The sequence below is a fragment of the Rhynchophorus ferrugineus genome, unplaced genomic scaffold (assembly GCF_030347505.1).
Source record: "Rhynchophorus ferrugineus isolate W39M unplaced genomic scaffold, kcgeb_rfMv2 rfM5, whole genome shotgun sequence".
NCBI classification, from domain to species: Eukaryota; Metazoa; Arthropoda; class Insecta; order Coleoptera; family Curculionidae; genus Rhynchophorus; species Rhynchophorus ferrugineus.
Window position 1 is genome coordinate 17,617,044 of NW_027472584.1, and position 25,102 is coordinate 17,642,145.

The 25,102-nt window shown below is 29.7% G+C and overlaps 2 protein-coding genes across 4 annotated transcripts; both read left to right on the forward strand.

The window, feature by feature from the left end:
- The first annotated feature begins 850 nt into the window (after positions 1–850).
- On the forward strand, positions 851–18,711 carry LOC143196990 (nicotinate phosphoribosyltransferase). Of its 3 annotated transcripts, XM_076405004.1 has the most exons (9): positions 932–1,046; positions 3,431–3,456; positions 5,318–5,488; positions 5,547–5,673; positions 5,796–5,879; positions 5,983–6,107; positions 12,612–12,930; positions 15,621–16,296; positions 18,435–18,711. In XM_076405004.1, exons 3-9 carry the CDS (start codon positions 5,335–5,337, stop codon positions 18,510–18,512), a joined length of 1,563 nt encoding a protein of 520 aa, XP_076261119.1. In that variant the 5' UTR covers positions 932–1,046; positions 3,431–3,456; positions 5,318–5,334; the 3' UTR covers positions 18,513–18,711. The 3 variants fall into 3 exon arrangements, with proteins under 3 accessions (XP_076261118.1, XP_076261117.1, XP_076261119.1); XM_076405003.1 differs by lacking the exons at positions 3,431–3,456; positions 18,435–18,711 and adding an exon at positions 16,477–18,375 and having other exon boundaries at positions 851–1,046; positions 15,621–16,348; XM_076405002.1 differs by lacking the exon at positions 3,431–3,456 and having other exon boundaries at positions 853–1,046.
- Positions 18,712–18,760: 49 nt separating this feature from the next.
- On the forward strand, positions 18,761–21,814 carry LOC143196998 (nicotinate phosphoribosyltransferase-like). The gene is made up of 2 exons (XM_076405019.1): positions 18,761–19,400; positions 21,538–21,814. Exons 1-2 carry the CDS (start codon positions 18,900–18,902, stop codon positions 21,613–21,615), a joined length of 579 nt encoding a protein of 192 aa, XP_076261134.1. The 5' UTR covers positions 18,761–18,899; the 3' UTR covers positions 21,616–21,814.
- The last annotated feature ends 3,288 nt before the right edge of the window (positions 21,815–25,102 follow it).

Below are 25,102 nucleotides of genomic sequence, written 5' to 3' on the forward strand. Positions count from 1 at the left end.
ATTGAGATAATATATAAATTATCTTGTATCTTATTTCCACCTTACAGTTAATAGAAATAATTGTTTCACCAAAAAACTAACATATACGCTCTTGATTAAGAAAATAAAATAATATATAAATATTCTTTATGTTTATAAATATCTTTATCTAAATATCTTTATATAATATCTTTTTTATGTTACTATATCGTTCTCTCTACTATTCGTTATTAGACTAAAATACGTCGTAATATAATTAATTTTAAACCAGAAAAGTTAATCTATTGAATAACATTTAACAGTAGATAATTATAATGTGATTTAATTATTCATATTAATAAATTATACAAACTAAACTTAACAATCTAAAATTAACAACATCAAGAACAGAAATATTTGGCGACAAAATTTAAAACCAAATTTATATATAAAGTATAAACAAATTAAAATTCTTAAAGACCATAATATAATGTAATAATATAGTCCTAGTTATTAGATAAATTGCATTCGCACATAGCTTTTTGTATACCATACATAAGTTACTAATTTGTCTAATTTATTAAGTAGTTTATGTTTATTCCTACTTAACTTACAATGTTTACAACTAAATATTAAAAAGACGGGCCTAGAGGTTGGAATATAACTCTGGTATTATTATAAGCACTATATCCATTAAAACCTGCATACAATGGTGTATAAAAATAAGTGTCTTTTATTTAAAAGCGAATAGTTGTATCTCTAGTAGTTAAACAATCAACATAAACTACCGTATTATGCCGTTGAAACATTAAATTTGTGATATCGGCGCCCTTCAATGACCTTAGCGTTATATAAATCGATTATTCCGTCATTCCTGCTAAACTGTTTTCGGTTTTATTTTATGATCAGTCTACAGATGGCCACACAGAGTGCGTGATAGTAGCGACGCCAAGATTACAAATGATATTCAAAAAGTTGGGATTTTACGGAACTTAATAAACAGATTTAAAAAAAAATGAATATCAACAGCAACGGCACTAATGAAGAATTATCCGAAAATGATAGTATTATTCAACCTTTATTAACAGGTTAGTTATATTTCTTAAACTTCTGCCTGTTTATTATTTTTAACATTTCTTACCAGTATTGCTAAATATTAAATTAAATACAATAGCTATAATTAATTATTTAGTACTTATTAAGGAAAATTAAAATGCATTTTAAGTAATATTTATTACTTTTATTAATACACATTTACAATATTAATATACATTTATTAATAATAAACAATATTAGAAATTTGAACGTTGTTATATATTCTTTATTATAGAATTACATTACTAATGTACTAAAATTTTATACACACTGATTGTATTAATAGTGATTTTTTATTATATTTTATATAAACACTTATTTCAGTATTATAGATTTAGTATTTCATTTTACACTAAATTTTAAAGTATCTAGATTTAATATATTTAATAATTCTATGATATAAATATTTTTAAAACTGTTGATATAAAATAATTTTAATCTAGTTCTAGCTCGTATTTCTTGTTGTGTTATTTTCAATTTCAATTTATTGTGTTGTGCTCCTTTCAGATCCTCTTTAACTGCAGCGATCCATTTCATTGTTTCAACCTTTGCCTTACTGCGAGCTGCATAGAATTCCACCTACCTTCCATTCTTTTAATATGTCCATAAAACTTTAGCCTGCGTTTTTTTAAATTCGAATATATATTGTTTTCCACTTCCTTATTTGCCGTTAGCCTCTGTTCCTTGTTCAGTGTGTTTTGGGCCTAAATTTTTAAATAATTTTTCTTTCTTTCTTTTGGATTTCTGCAATGTCCCTCTTTCTGTTCAAAATGAGAGCTTCAGTATTTATGATATTACATATAGTCAAATAAATAAATATCTTATAAATTGAAAATAAATATCTTAAATGACTTTAGTTCAGTTCTTCTAGTTTTGATATATTCTTTCAAAATAAATCATAATGAATAATTGAATAGCCTAAACTATTTATATAAAATATTGTTAGTTATTTTTACATTATTAAGAGAACATTATTATAATACAATTGTTAGACCGACAATTCTGAGGAAACATTGTGTTAATAAATATTAAAGCAACAAGGAAGTCTTGATTTTCGATATTAAAAATGGACCAATAACAGGACTATTGTGATGTGGCTGTAAGCATAAATCTATGACCAAGCCGAGTTGAATCCAAGAGTATTATTGAATTACTGAATTTGGGCGATGATTCAGAGATCTAATTACTCTCCATGTAGTCAATATAATTCCAATACTATCTGAATATAAATTAGTATGTGAAAATTTCTGTCCTGAATACTAAAACAGGTAATCAATAAGTTAAAATTAACTTCAAATTGAAAATCACAATCAATTTCCGCCTAATCTTATCTACAACAATCCTGATAAACATTTACAAAGGACGAAGAACGTCTTGTTTTGAAACCTTTCCTATATAAAGACCAATGATACTTTGTTATCAAAGTGAGAGTTTTACTATATATCAATTGTATAATATCATGCAATGGACATATAATATTACTTTAACTTGTAACATTATTTAAAAGTGTATAACATTACATTTAGTGCTTTATGTAATATATAAATTTATTATGAAATAACTGTTATTGAAATTACTTTTATGTATACCATACTTTTTTAATATCATCAATCTATTATGTTCATTACCATTATAACCATTATTGTTATCGATTGTATTAAATTGAATTTAAATTATTAGTTTTGGAATATTTTTATTAATTATTATTAATGGTTGCCGTCATTAACTTTCAACAACAGTTTAAAAAGCAATTATTATTAATTTGTAAATTGACAGAAACTAGTATTTTAGTATCTTTTTGAGCAAGTTTTTATTTAATATCTTTATCCTTAAGATCTTCCTGCCTTCCAAATTGATGTTGTAACTAATCACTAAATTGATTAATTACTCTAATACTAATCCCTACTAAAACTAAAGACAGAAATATTTAAGTTTGATTTAGTTATTAATTTGTAAAATTATTTTTATGTTTCATATCTTCTCTAAATTAATTTAATATCATAAATAACATTATATAACGGTGTGTTCACAAGTTTATATCAAATGAAACATATGAAAATAAGATATGCTAAATGGGCTCAAAAATAAATAGGCAATATAGAGAAGAAACAGAGAGCAAGTCATAATGAATTTTAAATAACTAATATTCTATTTTGATAGAACTTTCATGACCTTATCTAAGATAGTCTAAAGTTTAAATGCATTAAAAATTTTAGTAAAATAATAATAACAGAGCAATAACAAAACAGAGTTATCGGTAAAGTGCATAGTTATATATTATGCACTCCTCTGTCTATCTTATTTATAAATTCTATTTTTTGTGTTATAATAATGATGAAAGATACATCTTTATAACTAAGCTTAAATATAACTTCAGATCTTCCTGCCTTCTAAATTGATGTTGTAAGTAATCACTAAATTAATTAATTATTCTAATACTAATCCCTACTAAAATTAAAGACATAAATATTTAAGTTTGTTGTAGTTATTAATTTGTAAAATTATTTTAATATTTCATACCTTCACTAAATTAATTTAATATCATAAATAACATTATATAGTACTGTATTCAGAAGTTTATATCAGATGAAACATATGAAAATAAGATATGCTAAATGGGCTCAAAAATAAATAGGCCATATAGGGAAGAAACAGAGAGCAAGTCATAATACATTTTAAATAACTAAGATTCTATTTTTATAGAACTTTGATGACCTTATCTAAGATAAGTCTAAATGCATTTCACATTTTAGTGCAATAATAATAATAGAGCAATAACAAAATAGAGTTATCAGTAAAATGCATAGTTTTATATTATGCACTCCTCTGCCTATCTTATTTATAAATTCTATTTTTTTGTGTTATAATAATGATGAAAGATACATCTTTATAACTATACTTAAATATAACTTCGTTCTAACATAATTATTGTTATGGGAATATATAAATCAGTGTGTTCAGAGTTTCTTGATCATTCTAAATATCAAATATATACTTTATTCGATCTCATATTTAAGGCTAAATAGTAATTTTATTTTTTTTATGGTAGGTTGAGGACTCTGACTCTTTTTTTCATGAATTTTTTTCATTAAACATGAATGAGGTCTTGAGTTGTTGTGATGGAAGACACATTATTGTTGTGGCTGTTCTAATATTCATCGCCTGTTATTATATGGTCGAAAATCTCGATTTCATTTCATTTCAGCAGCGTTTTATTGAGCTTCTTTTGGGTATCCAGTCCAGTAAATGGGTCAAACTTGTTTTATAGTCTGCAGCAATATCGCGAGATGAAACATGTTGGTTTATTTAGATGTGTTTAAGAATTTCGACGTTTTTCAGCAATTGGTCGGCCTGGACGAAGTTCATATATAACTTCGAAGTTTACGGAACGGCTAAACAAATAGCCAAACCTGACGGCGCTCACTTGAGCACTCACCTTATGAAATCTCTACTTTCAAAGAGCAATAACTTTTTAATGGGTAAAAAAATGGCGCTACCTTTTCATCTAGAATGTTCTATCTACTGTCGAATTCATGTACTTCTATTCTTCCATGTTATATCTATGGTTAATATATTTATTAGGTTAAACACATGCTGCAGCTGTATGTACAATCCGACAAAGCGAACAAATTGTTCTCTTCATAAAAAATGTAAAATTTAATTTTACTTAATCATAGTATTCTTAATCGCTTTTTATGCTAACTTGCCACAACTCTTTAATAGTTCCAAGAATACGGGAATAACCAAAAATAACACTGCTTAAAAATAAATCACTTTGATATTTTAAATTAATAACTTAATAATTAATAGCTTGATTCAAAAATTTTAGACCTAAAAATTCTTCCTCGATCTAAATTTTAATCGTGCCAGAATTTACGCTTCCAGGTGCCCCCCTTTTCCTCAAAAAGGGAGGCAAAGTTTTCGCAAAGCCGATTAATATATAGAAAATATTTCGCTGATCAAAGTACATGCAAATACTTAAAAACATTACCAAAAAATATGAAACAGTTGATAATTTTAAAGTTGTAAACAATTTCTTTTATTGCAGTATTTGGCCTAAAATACTTTTCGTATTAAAAAATTATTTGATCTTGTTTGATTATTATACTGCATTATCTCCTTTCATATCGTTTTTAGCAGACATTTACAAATAGCTAAAATTAGATTGGGTATTTTTTTTAATTTGAACTAAGATACATTTATTATCATATTCATTTTTACTTCATTTAGGTTTTGCTTAATTAAATTCATTTAATTTTTCTAGATTTATATCAAATAACTATGGCATATGCATATTGGAAATCTGGAAAAACGAAAGATTATTCGGTTTTTGATTTATTTTTTCGGAAAAATCCTTTTGGCGGTGAATTTACTATATTTGCAGGATTGGAAGAATGTCTCAAATTTTTAAAGAAGTTTCGTTTTTCTAAAACAGGTAAGTGACTGATACTTGTTGGTTAATCTGCTAATATTTTACCTAAAGTAATTTATAGATCTTGAGTACTTGAAGCAAATTTTACCTGATTCTATAGAAGAATCATTTTTTAATTATTTAAGCAGCCTTACAGGACATGATGTGAGACTGTATGCTATAGCAGAGGGATCAGTTGTATTTCCAAGGTATTTTCAATTTGTTTTTAATCTTAAAAATATATTAAGAATAGAAATGCTATTAAAATAAATATGTTAATATCTTTACATTTTTTACGTTTTTTTAATTTACAGTTTTTTATTATTTATAGATTGCCACTAATGAGGGTTGAAGGGCCTCTTATAGTAGTTCAACTAATGGAAACTACATTTTTAAATTTAGTAAATTTTGCCAGGTATATACCATTCAACATATTATATTAATTTGAAATATGTTTATGTTTCATAATAATTTAAGAAATTGAATATAAATGTTGATCATTTAATATACACTTCTAGTTTAGTAGCCACTAACGCAGCTAGATTTCGTATAGTGTCAGGAAATGTTAGTCTTATAGAATGCGGTCTATGCAAAGCACAGGGACCAGATGGTGGATTATCAGCTTCCAAATATTCTTATATAGGTAACATTATTTAACATTTTTGTTTAGTAGAATAAATAACTCTCTCTAGACTCTCAAATACTGTAACTATTGCAATTTTAAATGAAATATCTAAGGTAGATAGAGTTCATTAGAGATTACAGTCATCACATTTGTTGTATAAGTATTAGTATTCATTCGTTGCCTCAACATCACATTCTTTGTCATATATTTCTTTTGGTACAATTTCAGCCGTATTTTACAGTATCGTTACGTTTGTACGTTACCATGGTTTAGTTCAATCGAAAGTCCTATATATTAACAATTCAATATATATTCAGTTCAATATATTACATATTAACTTTGAATGTTTGAAACGGTTATTTTGGCTAGGTTGAATTAAAGCAATACGTTTTTCTATACTAAAGTTTTCAGATCTTGGATTATGTAATATATATAATATGTTGCTTAAGACTATCCTCAGCTTCGTATGGCTCATTATTGAATAGAAACCCTCTAAAATATGACGATAATATTGATAGTAATTTGTTCATATATTATATATATATATATATATATATATATATATATATATATATATATATATATATATATATATATATATATATATATATATATAAATTATATTTATATATAATAAATTTGATATGTGTTTTTCAATTTTTTTTATCATTATCATCATCAATCCATAGACGGCGCTTAGAGAGAGTGTCTACTTCTAGTTCGTTGTATCTCCCTTGCAAAAGGTCAAGTTCGCCACAGAAGTCTGTAAGGAACTCGTTCACTTTTCATTCGATAAACATGTCTAACCAAATTCTTTGGTATAATTATTTTAATTATGAATCAACGTTACTTTCTAAATTGATATTTATAAAATTAGACATACCCTGCCGACTAATAAACCATTAGTAGTCAATAAACAAGTCAATATAATTTAAATCTTTTTAACCGACTTTTATGTTTTTATTTGTTCTCTACTTATTTTACCTTTAATGCACGATCGATTGTAGTTTTAATTTCAGTGTGTAACAGTGCGTAATAATTCATCAACAATTGATATTACAATGAAAAAAAAACCAATTTCACAAAATAGCACAATATTCCTTTGATATTATTAGAATGTCATCTGAAGTTTCTTTAAAATTGAAATTAAGATTTATTATTCGTTTTTATTATATAACACATATACTCACTATTGAGACGGGTGAGTATTTCAATAGCAATAATGAATGTAGTCGAAGATCGTACATTTTCTTGAGGAAATAATTTTATTTCCATAAAATATGAGGGAAAAGTAATTCTGGCTTTTCTTAACAGTCGCATATTTCTGGTAATAATTATTTAGTGATATATATGAGATGAATGAATATATTAGACACAGGTATCGTCATTCATTTATTTAGTCACAAATTGTTATTCTTTGAAAATGAAGATTCCAGAAGTCATTCTAGAGTAATTTTTGTTATAATTTGGATTTTTGCTCCTAAGAAAGGAAAACATTTTGCAGATTAATTGAAAATTGTGTAGTTTATGGTGATAGTGGCCCAAGTGAACGCCCTTACTATACTCGTATTTCGGCCTGACCGGTAAATCGCTAAAATGTTCATGAAATTATTAAAAATGTGACCACAAAATAGATTTAAACTATTTACTCGATACTTGGGTTCCACATGAATTCTATATAGAACGATTTGGTGGACGAAGCCATTGTCTTCCATAACAATAATGCTAGGCCACACATATCTTAGTAACTCGACAAGAATTGGAGTTTGACTGGGAAGTCGATGATGATGATCGGGTCTTGTCTTTTGAGATCCTTCTGAAAACTTTTAATGGGGTAAAACTGATTTTGGGACAAAATCACCTTAATAACGAATGATGCCAATTCTCGACCAATATATTATACCAATTTATCAATTTTTTTATGTATACCTCATATGTATTTAATAATGTACCTATTTTAAAATAACGCTTAAATAATCGTAGAATAAATTCATGATATTAATATATTTAACTATAGTTTATCGAACAAAACAGCCAATGTACGTTATCAATACATATATGACGTCAGTAAGCCGCAATGTTGCTGCATTAACATAGAATTTTGGTTTACAACCTTTGCCTATTTATAATTTCTAATTATTATCGTTGATGTCCACGAGTAACCAACACTGTCTCTTTTTAGCTAATGTAAAATGAGAATTAAAAATAAACTCCAAGTTTAAAAAGAATTTTACATTTTTACAAATTGCATTTGGCTGTATACTCCATGTTATAGATTATGTGTATTGGCTGTTTTATACGAAGGACTATATATAATTTAATTTACCTGCAAATATCAATAATTATAAATGCATAAAGTGTTAATTATCATGTCGACATTAACATATAAAAAATTGAAAAAAAGCTTAATTAATAAATATTAATATATAAAATATATTTAAAGGTTTTAAAAAAAATTGGTGTAACACTAGGATAAAACTGGGTTAATAAAATTGTTGGAGGGCTGATATTTCACATTTGTGAAACTCGTAATATTCGGAAGAAACGCCGGAAAAAGCAGAGCCGTTAATGTGTAAGGAAAATGGTACCAGGCACCAATTTTCTTAAATACTAATTTTAAACCTTAATAAAATCACCGAACAGTTGTAATTTCGTGGCTTTTAACTAATTTATTCCGGTTTCCTATGCAGCTTAAATGCCTGGTACAAATTCGTCAAACTAAATTTATATAAAAACAACAAAAGAGTTGTTATTTTCTTTCCAAACTTAACTTTTTTGTTACATATTGATTTATATATAGAAAATGATGTTCATGTTTTAGCGATATTCCGAATATAACAACTTATTCTGAAAATAAATTCGGCTTTAAGTTTAATTAACTTATTGCTGGTTTTATAAGTTTAATTAGATTTATTGTAAATAGAAGAAATCTATCAATCTATCTAATCTAAAGAAAATAATTAAAGTTGCAATCTTATTTTTATTACATAGAAAACGTGTAGAAAGTATCCTCTTAAACTATACGTGATAAGGTTTTCCAATAGGAGTAGGTTGCCGTTGGCAATCTGTAGCGGCGTATGTGTTGCACTTATTTCGCGTCAGACATTTTGACCCTCAAAGTTGATCCAGGAGCGTAAATATATTGTTTGATAACGAGGCGTATATTTCAATGAATATCTAACAAAGTCAATTGAAAAGTCCCCTGTCTGACACATAGATGGCGCTACTAGAATTAAATACATATGTTTTTTAGTTAGACCTAACCCTCAAAAGATGCGTGTATAAATTTGAGAGCTGTCGGATGATTAGTTTGTGAATTATAGCATTTTGAGTGAAGCAAGGAATTTCGCATATTGATATAATATTGTTTTTGGAAAGGAAAAAATACAGTTGAAGCAAAAACTAGGCTTGATACCGAGTTTCCGGACACTGCCCCAGGAAAATCAACCATTAAGGATTGGTATGCTAAGTTTAGATGTGGTGAAATGAGCATCGAAAACGGTGAACGCAGTGGACGCCCAAAAGAAGTTGTTACCGACGAAAATTAATTTTGATGAAGTAGCAAACACCCTAAAGATATCAACTGAACGTGTACATCATATCATTCACGAATATTTGGGTATGAGAAAGCTATGTGCAAAGTGGGTGCCGCGCGAGCTCACTTTTGAACAAAAACAACGACGAGTTGATAGCGAGCGTAATAAACCCGAGTTCTTGCGTCGATATGTGATAATGGATGGAATATGGCTCCATCATTTCACTCCGAAGTTCAATCGAGAGTCATCTGAGTAGACTGCATAGGATGAACCCGCTCCAAAGTGTGGGAAAACGCAACAGTCGGCTGGCATTTTGGCATATTTTGGGATGCGCATGGAATAATTTTCATTGACTTCCTTGAAAAAGGAAGGACCATCAACAGCGACTATAACATAGCTTTATTGGACCGTTTGAAGGCCGAAGTTGCATTTAAAGAAAAAGGAAGTTCTGCGTCACCAAGACAATGCACCGTGTCATAAGTCAGTGAAAACGATGGCAAAAATCCATGAACTACGCTTCTAATTGCCTCCTTATCCACCGTATTCTCCAGATATGGCCCCCAGTGACTATTTTCTGTTCTCAGATCTCAAAAGAATGCTCGCTGGAAAGAAATGTTTGTCGAATAAAGAGGTGAGCGCCGAAACTGGGGCCTATTTTGAAGCAAAGAACAAATCGTACTACAAAAAGGGTATCGAAAAGTTGGAGGGTCGCTATAATCAGCCTTGAAGGGAATTATGTTAAATAAAAAAAACTAATTTTCACAAAAACATGTGTTTTACTGTTTTCAGTCTGTTTTCACTGACATGTGACACGGTGCTTTGTCTTGGTGAAACAGCACTTTTTTTTTGATCATCTTCAAACACTGCTCCGAATCATTAACTCGTCGTTCTTTTTGGTCAAAAGTGAGCTCACGCAGCACCCACTTCGCATAGAGCTTTCTCATACCCAATTATTCGTAAATGATATGATGTACATGTTCAGTTAATATCTTTAAAGTATCTGCTATTTCATTCAATTTCAATTCAGGGTTATTAAAAATCATTTTGAGGATTTTTTAAATGTATTCGTCTGTAACAACCTCTCTTGGGCGTCCACTGCGTTCACCGTCTTGTTTGCTCATTTCACCACGTCTAAACTTAGCATACCAATCCTTGATGGTTGATTTTTCTGGGGCAGTGTCCGGAAACTCGGCATCAAGCCAAGTTTTTGCTTCAATTGTATTTTTCCCTTCAAAAAGCAATATTTTATCAACAAGCGAAATTCCTTTTTATCCATTTTTTTCACAATAACAAAAGTTGCCTCACTCAAAATGCTATAATTCACAAACTAATAATTCTACAGCTGTCAAATTTATGCACGCATCTTTTGAGGGTTAGGGCTAACTAAAATGGATTTAATTCTAATAGCACCATCTATGTGTCAGGCCGGGGATTTTTCAATTGACCTGTTATCATCTGTCTGTTCAGATTAAAAGTGCTATAATAGCTTTTTTGACAATACTCACAAATAGATGATTTATACATTACTGCCTACCATTTATAAATAAAATATGAATAGTAGGAGAGCAAATAAATTATAAACAACAAAATTCTTAACTTTATAAAAAAAGATCCTATCATTGCCAGGGTCAAATTCAAAATGGCTGTTGCAGTACGTTGGAGTCTGCGACTCGATTGCTTGTAAATGTCAACGTCGTAAAAACAGGCGGAAACGACTGAAGTTTGTTGAATACCGATTGTGATTCTCCAGAAATAGCCACTACGTAAAATTGAGATAGCTCAAATAATTATAGATTATATTATAGATAATATATTATATAGTAGTAAGGGGAAATATATTAGTACATATTAATTTATTTTAAAACATTAATTCTACACTAACAGCAAATGTAAATTTATATACTTTTTATTTTACATTCTTATTTTCATTTCATACTCTGTGATATTTTATTGTAAAAATGCATTTGATACATACGTTGTGTACTTTAACAAAACTAGTTCTGCTAAATATATATGGGCTCGAATAATACGCCTAGTATGCAAGAAATCATGTTCACTATTTCGTAATAGTCAACTACTACTTTCTAAATGATCGATTTGTTATTCTTTTACCTGTTGTCTTGAAATTTGGCCTTCAAGTATTGTTTCGTAAAATCATTTTACTACATATTTCAGTCTAGTAGCCATCGAATATTCCACAAACGATACAAACATTTCAATATCACGGGCAGGGTATATTCTTTTGATATTTTCATTTCAGCTATTTAAACATGTCAGTTTATTATAGTGAATCATTTCCGTAGATTTGTGTCTAAAATGTTAATCACTTTTAAGGAATTGTTTTAATGTCAGTTAATTTTTTTATATGTTCTACCGACCTATACCGACCTTTTGGTATAAGTTGAATTCATTTGAATTAAAGTAGGCGTAAACTGCAGCATAATGAAAATAATCGTGCCGTAGTCGAGCGATAGTTATGCAAAATCAAGCATATTCTTGAACTATTTAACACTAATGAATGGCGTAAATAAATTTTAAAAAAACAATTAGCTATAATAATACTGTTTAAATTATTTCAGGTCTACGAAAATCCATGTGGCTTATGTTTTTTAAACTATTTTTTTAATATTGTACGTTATTTCGATTACATCGTGAGTTAAAACTCTCTCTATTGGTTACGGAATTTCCAACGTAACAGTTTTGTTTAGCTAATTCGTGAGACCCTGACTTACTATTCTAATTAACTGCTTCCATTAATTATTCATTTGTGTTTGACCACTTGACCAGAAATAGTAAAATTTCCTATAGGTTACAACATGTTACCAATAGAATTACTAAATATCACTTTTTTCTAATAATTTGTAAAAAAGCAGGTTTCCTTTAAATCGTTTATACATTTTTTCTGTTATTTTTTCCCTACGCTTTCACATTTCATTGAGACTAACGAATTAAGAATGTGTAAAATACCCTCTTACTTAATTTTCAGGTGGTATAGATGCAACCAGCAATGTCTTGGCAGGTAAACTGTTTGGAATACCCGTTCAGAAAATTAATGCTCCTGATTATTTGGTCTCCCTTAATGGTTCCTCGGCCAATACTAGAAATACTCATTTGTCACCGAAGCAAGGTGGAAAACCACGTTGTCTTTTGGAATTGACATTGAAATGGAAACAACAATTGTTAATTTTATTTAAGGAAAACTCTAATCAAAATGAAATGGATGATGAATTGGGAAATCTTGTCTTGCAAGCTGTGACATTTCCTGATGGATTTATGACTTTAGTTCATATTGAAGACATCGAAAGGTATTTTATTTATAATTAATTAATTCCATCATATATTTATTAAGCATCTTAAATTATTTAATATCCCGTATACCAACCCCCTATTATGATATTATATAGTCGCATTAAGGATGTCTATTACAAAACATGAACTTCTTGAAAGTCTAGGCACAATCTGAAGATTCACAATCAAAATTTAAGAATCATTTATAGTAAACCACAATTATTTCATACTTATATAATTTTTCCATTTTTTTGAAAATTATTTTTTTTTACCGAAAAAGAACCGGTAGTGAGTTTCCGGTACACCTGGTATGCTTTAAAGTTAATTTTAAATATTTTAGAAACAATTATAATACGGTTTCTTATTTTGAGACAATAATCATTGTTATTAGCGTTAAGTTAAATAAATGAGAATAATGTAAATAAACGATATAAAGTGCTAAAATATTAAAACAATAAAGACAATAAACATTAAAATCATAAAAAATGATTTTATATGATGTTTTTTAAAATATTATTTGCCAATTTATTTCTATTTGATAAGTTTAATAATTTATGGTTTAAATAACACGACAGTGTTTTTCTGAAATTATTTTCCCATCGTTATATAAAAGTTATTGTTACACACACTATTCAAGGCTAAACGACCTTTATATTATAGGAGTAAATATTTAAATATGATTGGATAGGGAGAAGAGTGTTAGATTATCAATTGTAATAATCAAAACTATAAAACAATTGTAATTTTCTCTTTAATTGTTTTAGTTTACATATTAATTGATGTAGAGTAACTCGGTGTAGAATGAGGTTAGTTAAACTTTAGCTAAAATTTAAGAGCTTGAATGAAAACCAAAAGAACTTGAAGTTAAATTGACTTGAATGGTTTAATAATTAATTGAAATTATCATAATCAAAAATAGTTATTCGGAAAATAATTTTTTTATTAATGTCTTAGAACTTCAACAATCTGCCCGTGGGTAATTATTAATATTAATATTATTATATGATTTCCGTTATATAATATAACTACCCTAACATGTAGAAGATCGCTTCAGTAAGTGATCTGCTATAGAACTTACAATCTAAATCTTATTCTAGAGACTATTCTAACTTATTTTAAAGTCTATCCTAACTTATTCTAAAGATTATTATAACTTATTCTAGATATTATTGAATCTCACTCTATGTATCTATTAAGTAGTTCGTATGGTAATTTGCGTTTGAGCCTATGCCCTACACTGTCATCGCACACATTTGACTTTTTGGCTAGTTCATTGGGGTGCACTAATAGTCTTTTAGAGTACTTCGCACTAACACTTCAAATCACACTCGTTATGGGTTCTAAAGGGATATCGCGCAAAATCAGTTTGTTGGAGACGTAATATGGGACATCGACGATGACTCGCAATACTTTATACCGGAATCTCTGGAGGATAGCTATGTTAGACCTATGTTATACCCCACAGTTCAATACCATAGGTCCAAATGGGCCTAAGTATATATATATTTATATATATATATATATATATATATATATATATATATATCTATATATATATATATATATATATATATATATATATATATCTATATATATATATATATATATATATATATATATATATATATATATATATATATATATATACGGATTGTTCGTCAATTATGGACCGATCTTCAAATTTTTTTTATATTCGAAAGAGTGCACAACCGAGGTGGAACCAACTCAGGATCTGATGGCGAACTTCGGGAAAATAAAATCAAAAGTAACTGCTTCTGTGGTGTAAAGGTTAGATTATTTAGCAAACAAGCGGAGGTCGCGGGTGCGATCACCGATGGGGCAACAACTATTTGTTGTTCTATTTTGGTTAGAATATTTGTCAAACCACCTAGACTAGGTAGAGGACCCCGGGGTCTGAAGCGTTCATTATTTTCAGTCTTTGTTTCTTTATTCCTACTTTTTCCTCATACGGGCTGCACCTTTACTTGGCCTACCCATTGTAATACTTAATAATACTAACTGCGTAATTTATTGAGTAAATATCTAACACTATCTAACTATTTTTAATCAAAAGAATTGAACCGTCTTCGACAAATAAATAAAGAACTTACTAAAAAGTAAAAAAAATGATCAAACTTAGATTTTTAACATAAAGGAAAAACGTTTTAAAATAAAAAATCTACATAATAATCGTTGTAGTAACTAAATTAAAATAAACAAAAACCTTCTTTAACCTATCTGCTACACGTATTTTATATTTTACTAGATAGAGACAATTTAGCTTAATACATTCCTAAACTTATTTATCTCTTTAGAATATTTTAATTACTAGTGATCACTTTGAAGTCGGTGCCGAGCCCAAACAATACAAAAATAATCATATAATTTTTGGACATATGCATAAAATTAAATTACGAACAAAACAAATCTAATTTGTTGCTCGTTACACACATGTGCAAGTACTTGTGTTAAGAAGTAATGATGTAACGAGATAGACATCTAAAAATAGAAGTCGGGATAAGGTGTAGGTTTGTTTTGTAATAGATAAAAATTCTCAGTGTCATTTTGTATCATCACTCTACATATCGCCTCTTTTTTTCTATAACATAAAATAAAATTTTAAAGTAAATTAAAAGTTTTTGTTTCTTAAACTCCTTCACGTTCGGTAACTTGAGTAAGGTTAATAGCATTTATTTAAAATTTTTAGGAAAGGTCTTGTAAATTTTTGTGCTGTTGCACTTGCCTTAAACGATCTTGGATATCGTGCAGCTGGAATAAGACTGAACAGTGGTGACTTAGCTTATGTGTCGAAGGTTGCCAATAGTTATTTTACTAAAATAAAACTAAAGTACAAACTGGCTTGGTTCGAACATCTTATTATAATGGCGTCTAATGGTATCAACGAAGATACTATAATTAGCCTGAACGAGCAAATACACAAAATTAACTGCTTTGGAATAGGTAGACATTTGGTCACCTGCCAAAGGCAGCCGGCACTTGGATGTGTCTTTAAAATGGTTGAGTTAAACAATCAGCCCAGAATGAAACTTAGTCAAGATCCATTTAAAGTAACTATGGCAGGAAGCAAAGAAGCTTATCGATTGTATAGCAACAACGGATATGCTTTGGTAGACTTATTGCTGAGATCTACCGAACAGCCACCGAATGAAAATGAAAAGATTTTATGTCGTCACCCTTTAGAGGAATCTAAAAGGGCTTATATGATGCCCGCAAAAGTCGAAAAACTCCTGAATTTATACTGGGAAAACGGACAATTTACCAAGAAGTTACCTACATTGAAAGAAATTAAAGAAAAAGTTAACAACTCTTTAAAGTCTTTACGATCTGATATTAAAAGGAATCTTAATCCAACTCCTTACAAGGTAAAGTATTTTTTATATTTTTCTTATATATATGACTTATATTTTTAATTTTGCCAGGGAGTAGTTATAACTAGAAAGTAATTCAAATTGTAATTAAATGTGCCAGTGCAGATTAAATACACGTTCTCAGTTTTGAATGTTCTTTGATTTAGACTGATTCTGATATTTTGATATTTGGAGCTCCGTTTAACGATATTTGTGTTAATGTAAATATGTTCTTTTATCTTAAATTATAGTTTACAAAAAGTCTAAGATATCACAGAAAGAGATGAATAACGTCCTTTAAATATTCAGTTTCATCTGATTGGCCAATTAATTCATTTGCTTCATTGTATTTTTTAAAATTATTTGAGTGGAATTATGACTGAATCAGATATCGATTATAGTTTATGCGTTTGAGCTGAGCTTATCTTAAAAGCAGGGATATTGGAAATCAAATGGACATGCTTGGTTAAGAAACACTTTCATTTTTACGAGGGTGGTTCAAATATGATGGAGACAAACGCTGTACATGGTGCGCATGTATGTTTTGAAGGTTGTGGCTTCAGTATGTGATAGCTGCGTCCATAACGAATAGTGTGGCATAGTTTTCATCGGGAGCGCATGTTTCACGCGCATGCTACGACCATGAGTGAACGTCAAGTGCCGACCGTCGTAGCGCAACCTATTGTCATTCGTTTTTTAGTGATGAAAGGCGTTAAAAAGATGGAATTTTTTCTACGTTTGCGAAATCAGTTCGGTAGTGAGTGCCTGAGTAGGGCTGCCGTGTTTAAATGGGCCAAAGCATTCAAGGATGACCGCGAAACCGTTGAGAATGAGCTACATGATCGTCGATCGCGAATCAGCATCCCACCGGACAATATTCGCCGCGTAGAACAGCTCATTTTGGAGGACCGTAGGATGAATGTTCAAGATATTTTGGCTGAACTCGGCATCAGTATTGGTAGTGTAGAGTCTATCGTTCACGAACACCTTCAATATCGCAAAATAACGGTGCGATGGGTTGCTAAACTGTTGAACTTCGATCAAAAATTAATGTAGTCGATGAGCAACCAGTGAAAGCGAAGACAACCAGGTCCACGGGTAAGGTTTGTGTACGGTGTTCTGGGATCGGCGTGTATAAACGTGTCAAAGCATTTGTCTAGATTATATTTGAACCACCCTCGTATTATAGGTTGAATATAAAAGATATCCGGAAAGCATAAAAAGATACGTCAAAAGTGGATCGATGATTATACCGTGTAAAAATCGAAAATAATAATAATTGGTGATGGATAATAGTTTCAACAGCATAAAAATGGATTTTGAAAAAGAAAGCAATATAGTTCACAATAGTATACAGTGAAAACTTAGTCAAGAATCTAATATGCACAATACCAATCAAATAAATCACAGGGAATGCAGAGAAGTTGTACTTTCTCTGAAACTTTTAATAATCTTATGTAACATTAGTATGAGAGTATATTACTTGTTTTAGTTTCTATGGCGAGCAATCAGTATTTTATATCTTCAAGCTAAATATTAAAAAAAAAAATTGTGTATCTGTCGAGACTTCTTAACAATATTTCACATAATTTTCGATTACTCTGATGATATCACTTTCCGCTAAAATCTATTGCCACATAATCTGACCTTTGCGAAATATAAACAAAGTTTAAAAATGCACTTTTTAGATTTTTTTGTCATTTATTTAGTGCCTAGTAAATATTTATTGACACTTGACAAATCCATTATCATAATATTATAAGAATAATTAATCACAAATTAATTCTAACATTTATATTTATGAGAATTATGTCATATGTCAATATTTTACGTATTTTACATTAAAACCATATAAAATACTTTCAGAAGTTTTTTTTTTTGTAAATTAATATTTTGTATACAGATTTCTATTATAATTTAATATATTTATGTATATTTTAATACCATGATATACATCCCTGATATATTCTGTTAGTTTTATATGTTAATAAGGCATAGTTTTTGAGCAACTATCTATTAATTCCTTCAAAAAATAATTTTGAAAATTGAACTAAAGGTGATTTGTATAGGTTAGGTCTTGGACTTTTCATATATGTATGTATAAATATATATTAGAATATATAATAATTAATATTTATTTCCATATGTTTTAGGTTGCAGTAAGTGATGAATTATATAACTTTATACATGACAGTTGGTTGAAGAGTGCTCCTATCGAAGAACTGTTTTAAACTATGGGGACTATGTCAATGTCCATACATTTATTGATTTTGAATATTTATAAAATACAGCACTAAATGTTGAGAGATATTGTTTGTTGTGATTGGGTTTTGTTCTTGTTGTTATACCCAATCTTGAACACTGTTTTAACAGTAAAACATTTGTTTACTTTTTTATTATTTTTAATACGAATTATACAATATACCAAAATATACGTAGTTTTATTATATAATTTTCGCATGCTACCACTAATACTTGCCTTAAACGATCTTGGATATCGTGCAGCTGGAATAAGACTGAACAGTGGTGACTTAGCTTATGTGTCGAAGGTTGCCAATAGTTATTTTACTAAAATAAAACTAAAGTACAAACTGGCTTGGTTCGAACATCTTATTATAATGGCGTCTAATGGTATCAACGAAGATACTATAATTAGCCTGAACGAGCAAATACACAAAATTAACTGCTTTGGAATAGGTAGACATTTGGTCACCTGCCAAAGGCAGCCGGCACTTGGATGTGTCTTTAAAATGGTTGAGTTAAACAATCAGCCCAGAATGAAACTTAGTCAAGATCCATTTAAAGTAACTATGGCAGGAAGCAAAGAAGCTTATCGATTGTATAGCAACAACGGATATGCTTTGGTAGACTTATTGCTGAGATCTACCGAACAGCCACCGAATGAAAATGAAAAGATTTTATGTCGTCACCCTTTAGAGGAATCTAAAAGGGCTTATATGATGCCCGCAAAAGTCGAAAAACTCCTGAATTTATACTGGGAAAACGGACAATTTACCAAGAAGTTACCTACATTGAAAGAAATTAAAGAAAAAGTTAACAACTCTTTAAAGTCTTTACGATCTGATATTAAAAGGAATCTTAATCCAACTCCTTACAAGGTAAAGTATTTTTTATATTTTTCTTATATATATGACTTATATTTTTAATTTTGCCAGGGAGTAGTTATAACTAGAAAGTAATTCAAATTGTAATTAAATGTGCCAGTGCAGATTAAATACACGTTCTCAGTTTTGAATGTTCTTTGATTTAGACTGATTCTGATATTTTGATATTTGGAGCTCCGTTTAACGATATTTGTGTTAATGTAAATATGTTCTTTTATCTTAAATTATAGTTTACAAAAAGTCTAAGATATCACAGAAAGAGATGAATAACGTCCTTTAAATATTCAGTTTCATCTGATTGGCCAATTAATTCATTTGCTTCATTGTATTTTTTAAAATTATTTGAGTGGAATTATGACTGAATCAGATATCGATTATAGTTTATGCGTTTGAGCTGAGCTTATCTTAAAAGCAGGGATATTGGAAATCAAATGGACATGCTTGGTTAAGAAACACTTTCATTTTTACGAGGGTGGTTCAAATATGATGGAGACAAACGCTGTACATGGTGCGCATGTATGTTTTGAAGGTTGTGGCTTCAGTATGTGATAGCTGCGTCCATAACGAATAGTGTGGCATAGTTTTCATCGGGAGCGCATGTTTCACGCGCATGCTACGACCATGAGTGAACGTCAAGTGCCGACCGTCGTAGCGCAACCTATTGTCATTCGTTTTTTAGTGATGAAAGGCGTTAAAAAGATGGAATTTTTTCTACGTTTGCGAAATCAGTTCGGTAGTGAGTGCCTGAGTAGGGCTGCCGTGTTTAAATGGGCCAAAGCATTCAAGGATGACCGCGAAACCGTTGAGAATGAGCTACATGATCGTCGATCGCGAATCAGCATCCCACCGGACAATATTCGCCGCGTAGAACAGCTCATTTTGGAGGACCGTAGGATGAATGTTCAAGATATTTTGGCTGAACTCGGCATCAGTATTGGTAGTGTAGAGTCTATCGTTCACGAACACCTTCAATATCGCAAAATAACGGTGCGATGGGTTGCTAAACTGTTGAACTTCGATCAAAAATTAATGTAGTCGATGAGCAACCAGTGAAAGCGAAGACAACCAGGTCCACGGGTAAGGTTTGTGTACGGTGTTCTGGGATCGGCGTGTATAAACGTGTCAAAGCATTTGTCTAGATTATATTTGAACCACCCTCGTATTATAGGTTGAATATAAAAGATATCCGGAAAGCATAAAAAGATACGTCAAAAGTGGATCGATGATTATACCGTGTAAAAATCGAAAATAATAATAATTGGTGATGGATAATAGTTTCAACAGCATAAAAATGGATTTTGAAAAAGAAAGCAATATAGTTCACAATAGTATACAGTGAAAACTTAGTCAAGAATCTAATATGCACAATACCAATCAAATAAATCACAGGGAATGCAGAGAAGTTGTACTTTCTCTGAAACTTTTAATAATCTTATGTAACATTAGTATGAGAGTATATTACTTGTTTTAGTTTCTATGGCGAGCAATCAGTATTTTATATCTTCAAGCTAAATATTAAAAAAAAAAATTGTGTATCTGTCGAGACTTCTTAACAATATTTCACATAATTTTCGATTACTCTGATGATATCACTTTCCGCTAAAATCTATTGCCACATAATCTGACCTTTGCGAAATATAAACAAAGTTTAAAAATGCACTTTTTAGATTTTTTTGTCATTTATTTAGTGCCTAGTAAATATTTATTGACACTTGACAAATCCATTATCATAATATTATAAGAATAATTAATCACAAATTAATTCTAACATTTATATTTATGAGAATTATGTCATATGTCAATATTTTACGTATTTTACATTAAAACCATATAAAATACTTTCAGAAGTTTTTTTTTTGTAAATTAATATTTTGTATACAGATTTCTATTATAATTTAATATATTTATGTATATTTTAATACCATGATATACATCCCTGATATATTCTGTTAGTTTTATATGTTAATAAGGCATAGTTTTTGAGCAACTATCTATTAATTCCTTCAAAAAATAATTTTGAAAATTGAACTAAAGGTGATTTGTATAGGTTAGGTCTTGGACTTTTCATATATGTATGTATAAATATATATTAGAATATATAATAATTAATATTTATTTCCATATGTTTTAGGTTGCAGTAAGTGATGAATTATATAACTTTATACATGACAGTTGGTTGAAGAGTGCTCCTATCGAAGAACTGTTTTAAACTATGGGGACTATGTCAATGTCCATACATTTATTGATTTTGAATATTTATAAAATACAGCACTAAATGTTGAGAGATATTGTTTGTTGTGATTGGGTTTTGTTCTTGTTGTTATACCCAATCTTGAACACTGTTTTAACAGTAAAACATTTGTTTACTTTTTTATTATTTTTAATACGAATTATACAATATACCAAAGTATACGAAGTTTTATTATATAATTTTCGCATGCTACCACTAATAATATTAAATGGCACATTTATGCAAGTAAGTTACATGTAGAACTAGTTTTTGCAATGCATTGAAACGGATTGGACCTTATCATTCATTTAGATCACATTCTTTAATATAAAAAACCTTTTCTTCCAAATTTTCTAGACCCACCTTTCTAATGGCCATGGTTTGGTGTATTATAACATTATATTTAATTTAGTACAAGGCTATTTTATCTAGATAAGTATTCTACTACTTTTGTCAAATAAATGTATGTAATAAATTTATTTACACAAGTTCTCGGTGATAATCTAAACTTATTATGACAATTTATTTATTTTGTTATACGAGGGATACGCAGCAAATTCATTTTAAAATCTGACCGTATCTTTTACTCTAGTTAAAAGTTTATTCTAGTTAAAAAGACTTTATCAGGCTATAAAATTCGCTTTCGGTTATGAAATGATTTATGAACATCACTGATAATAATAATAATTAATAATAAACCGGAATTTCTGGTTTTTATTTAAATACATTTGAAGTCGTTGCTTAATATTTGGAAATAACTCAGATTGTGTCCCTAATCAGGGATTTTGAACAGGGGGTTCCCATTATCGAAATAAAAGGAACTTTCGAAATAAGTGAAGATGTAACTGTGAGAAAAACATCCAATTGAGATCTGAGCCGGAGAATTGCCTCAGAACGGTTGAATAAGCTGTTATTGTTGTTGTTGCGACAGGGCGGGATTACGTATGGGAGTGGCGAACCCGGAATGACTGATGAAGGCCTTGCGTAGGTTATACAACAGATTCCTAATGACAAAGAACCAAAGAACGTGAGGAAGGAGTACATACTGGTAGAAACCAGAAAATGCAAAGCAAAGAAGGACAATCATCAAACCAAATAGGGGAAGAACAGTGGACGATAAAGCAGATGGCGTGGAAGTGCGCAGAGTATAAAAGGGTAAAAAATAATTAAGAAACACAATTTGCCGAAGTAAAAAGCATGTCAGGGACTCTGCTGCGATGACCTTGGGGAGAGCCTACCAGACCAGCCCATAAAGAAATCTGAATCTCGAAATTGTAAGGAAGGCCGACATTCAGGCATTCGGACCCATATGGCTAATATACTCGACAGAGTGTTCAAAACCCTTATGAAGAACAGCACACGATAACAGGCAATTAATTTTGGTCTACAATAACACTGTTAGTCTAAATGAATCAGATACACAGAAGAAAAAAATGAAAAATGGCAGAATCGTGAACAAGTGGAAATTGACATTTTAGTTATTGATTTGAATAGTGACTCAGAAAGTGACAGTGACGGAATTAATCTTTCGGAATGTGAAATTATGATCAAACGCTGACTATTACCAAGACAGGGTGTCGAGAGTGAAGTAACTAACTACTAACTAACGAAAGGTGATTAAATACATAATAAAGGATAACTGTAGAAAATCGTATTGTAGAGTTTGAAGATGTAAGATTTGTGCGCATATATTGTTCAGAATATATATGAGAATTTGGTTAGAATATATGAGGCGAGATGAATACTGTTTTGCGGATATGGTAAATACATTAGGGAAAATACAGTTACTATATCTGACTTTATCAAGTACACAGGTAGTAATAGAAGAAATTAAGAAGAAATATAGTGATATTAAAATGACTTGACAAGAAAACACAGCAACGAAGTAAACAAGAACCAAACCTAAAAAGCAACTATACTCTCTGATGAAATTAAAATACATTACTTGGATATAGACTTGTTCATTAGGTGCATTAGGTCTCCAAGGGATGTCAGTACTATAAAAAAACGCGCCTAGAAACTCATATGTCAACAACTCTAACCTACAAATTATTGTGGCAATATAATTAACTGTAGCTTCCATAATATAAACGTTATATGTATGTACTATAATGCTAAAACAAATTATATTTAATAACATTATTTTAGATTAATTATTTTATTTATATTTTGTTATGTGTCATTGCCAAAATAAACTAAAAGTTGATGTGGCAACATTGCGACGTTTTGATGTTATAAATTTTTATTTATTACATTTTATTTTTAGATTAATTACTTTCCATCGAATTTGAAACATGTTGTAAACGAGCATAGAATTTATCAAATGAAGCGATTCTAAAATTTTAAGACTAGGGCAGTGTTATTTCTCACACGACTACCTGATGTTCCACCATCAAACGCTTCAGCAAGTCGTGAATTGCCTGCCATCACCTTTCTTCTATTAGAGTAAGTTTCGGGATGAGTTATTATAGGAATACGCTAGTTGGTGACAATAGTGATAGGTACATGGAATTTCTAGGAGAGATTGATTATTATCATTGAATTTAACTCGTAAAATAATTATTATTTTTCTTCTTTGTATTCATCAACTGTTTTATCCCATTCTTTCATCTTGAACGTTAACATTTCATTATCGACATTTATTTTATCTGTATACTAATCTCTGTAATATAATTTACTATAATTTATTACACATTTACGATTGTGTAGGTCGTTTGTATAGAATGTCCTGTTTTAAACATATAAAATAAAGTTATATAATCGCAAAATGACGATAAAATCCGGGAAAGCGACAAAAAATGTTTTAAAGAATCTTGCAGACATATGGCAACATGGTCCATGTAATACCAATCCAAATCGAATTTTATGGGCTGATTCGGTTAAGTTCCGACTCATCAAACAGCATTCTATCTCTTTATAATTATAATTAAATGAAAATAAAAATCAGCTCCCGTTTTAAATTGAATGAAAACATTTTCACAAACTACAATTGGATATATATTCGACGTCATCTATGATGTGATTTGACTGTTTTATTGGACGGGCTATATGTGTAGCCTTATAGTGGGATGATATTTACTGAATGAATTTTACAATGTAACTAATACTTAACGTAATATCTTAGGTATTTTAGGAACAAAACTTCTTAAATTTTATTTGGACTTGATATTTGCAAAATCAATGACGTGACATTTTGGAAACCGTCACTGTTGCGAACTAATTATATCTTACACCCACTTTTGATAACTCGTGTAGCAGCAAACGATGATGACAGGCTCACTTTATGGTTAGACAACGTTTTGATGAGAATACTTTTTGACCTTGTCAAGATTTTAATGTACTTTTTAATGATATTGCATTAAGAAATGTTTCTCAAGGTGAAATTGTGTTAAAATTGGAGCCAGCTTAGGTGTGGCAACTATAAAATTGTTTTATTATTTAAAATATATGCATTATCAGTTTAAGG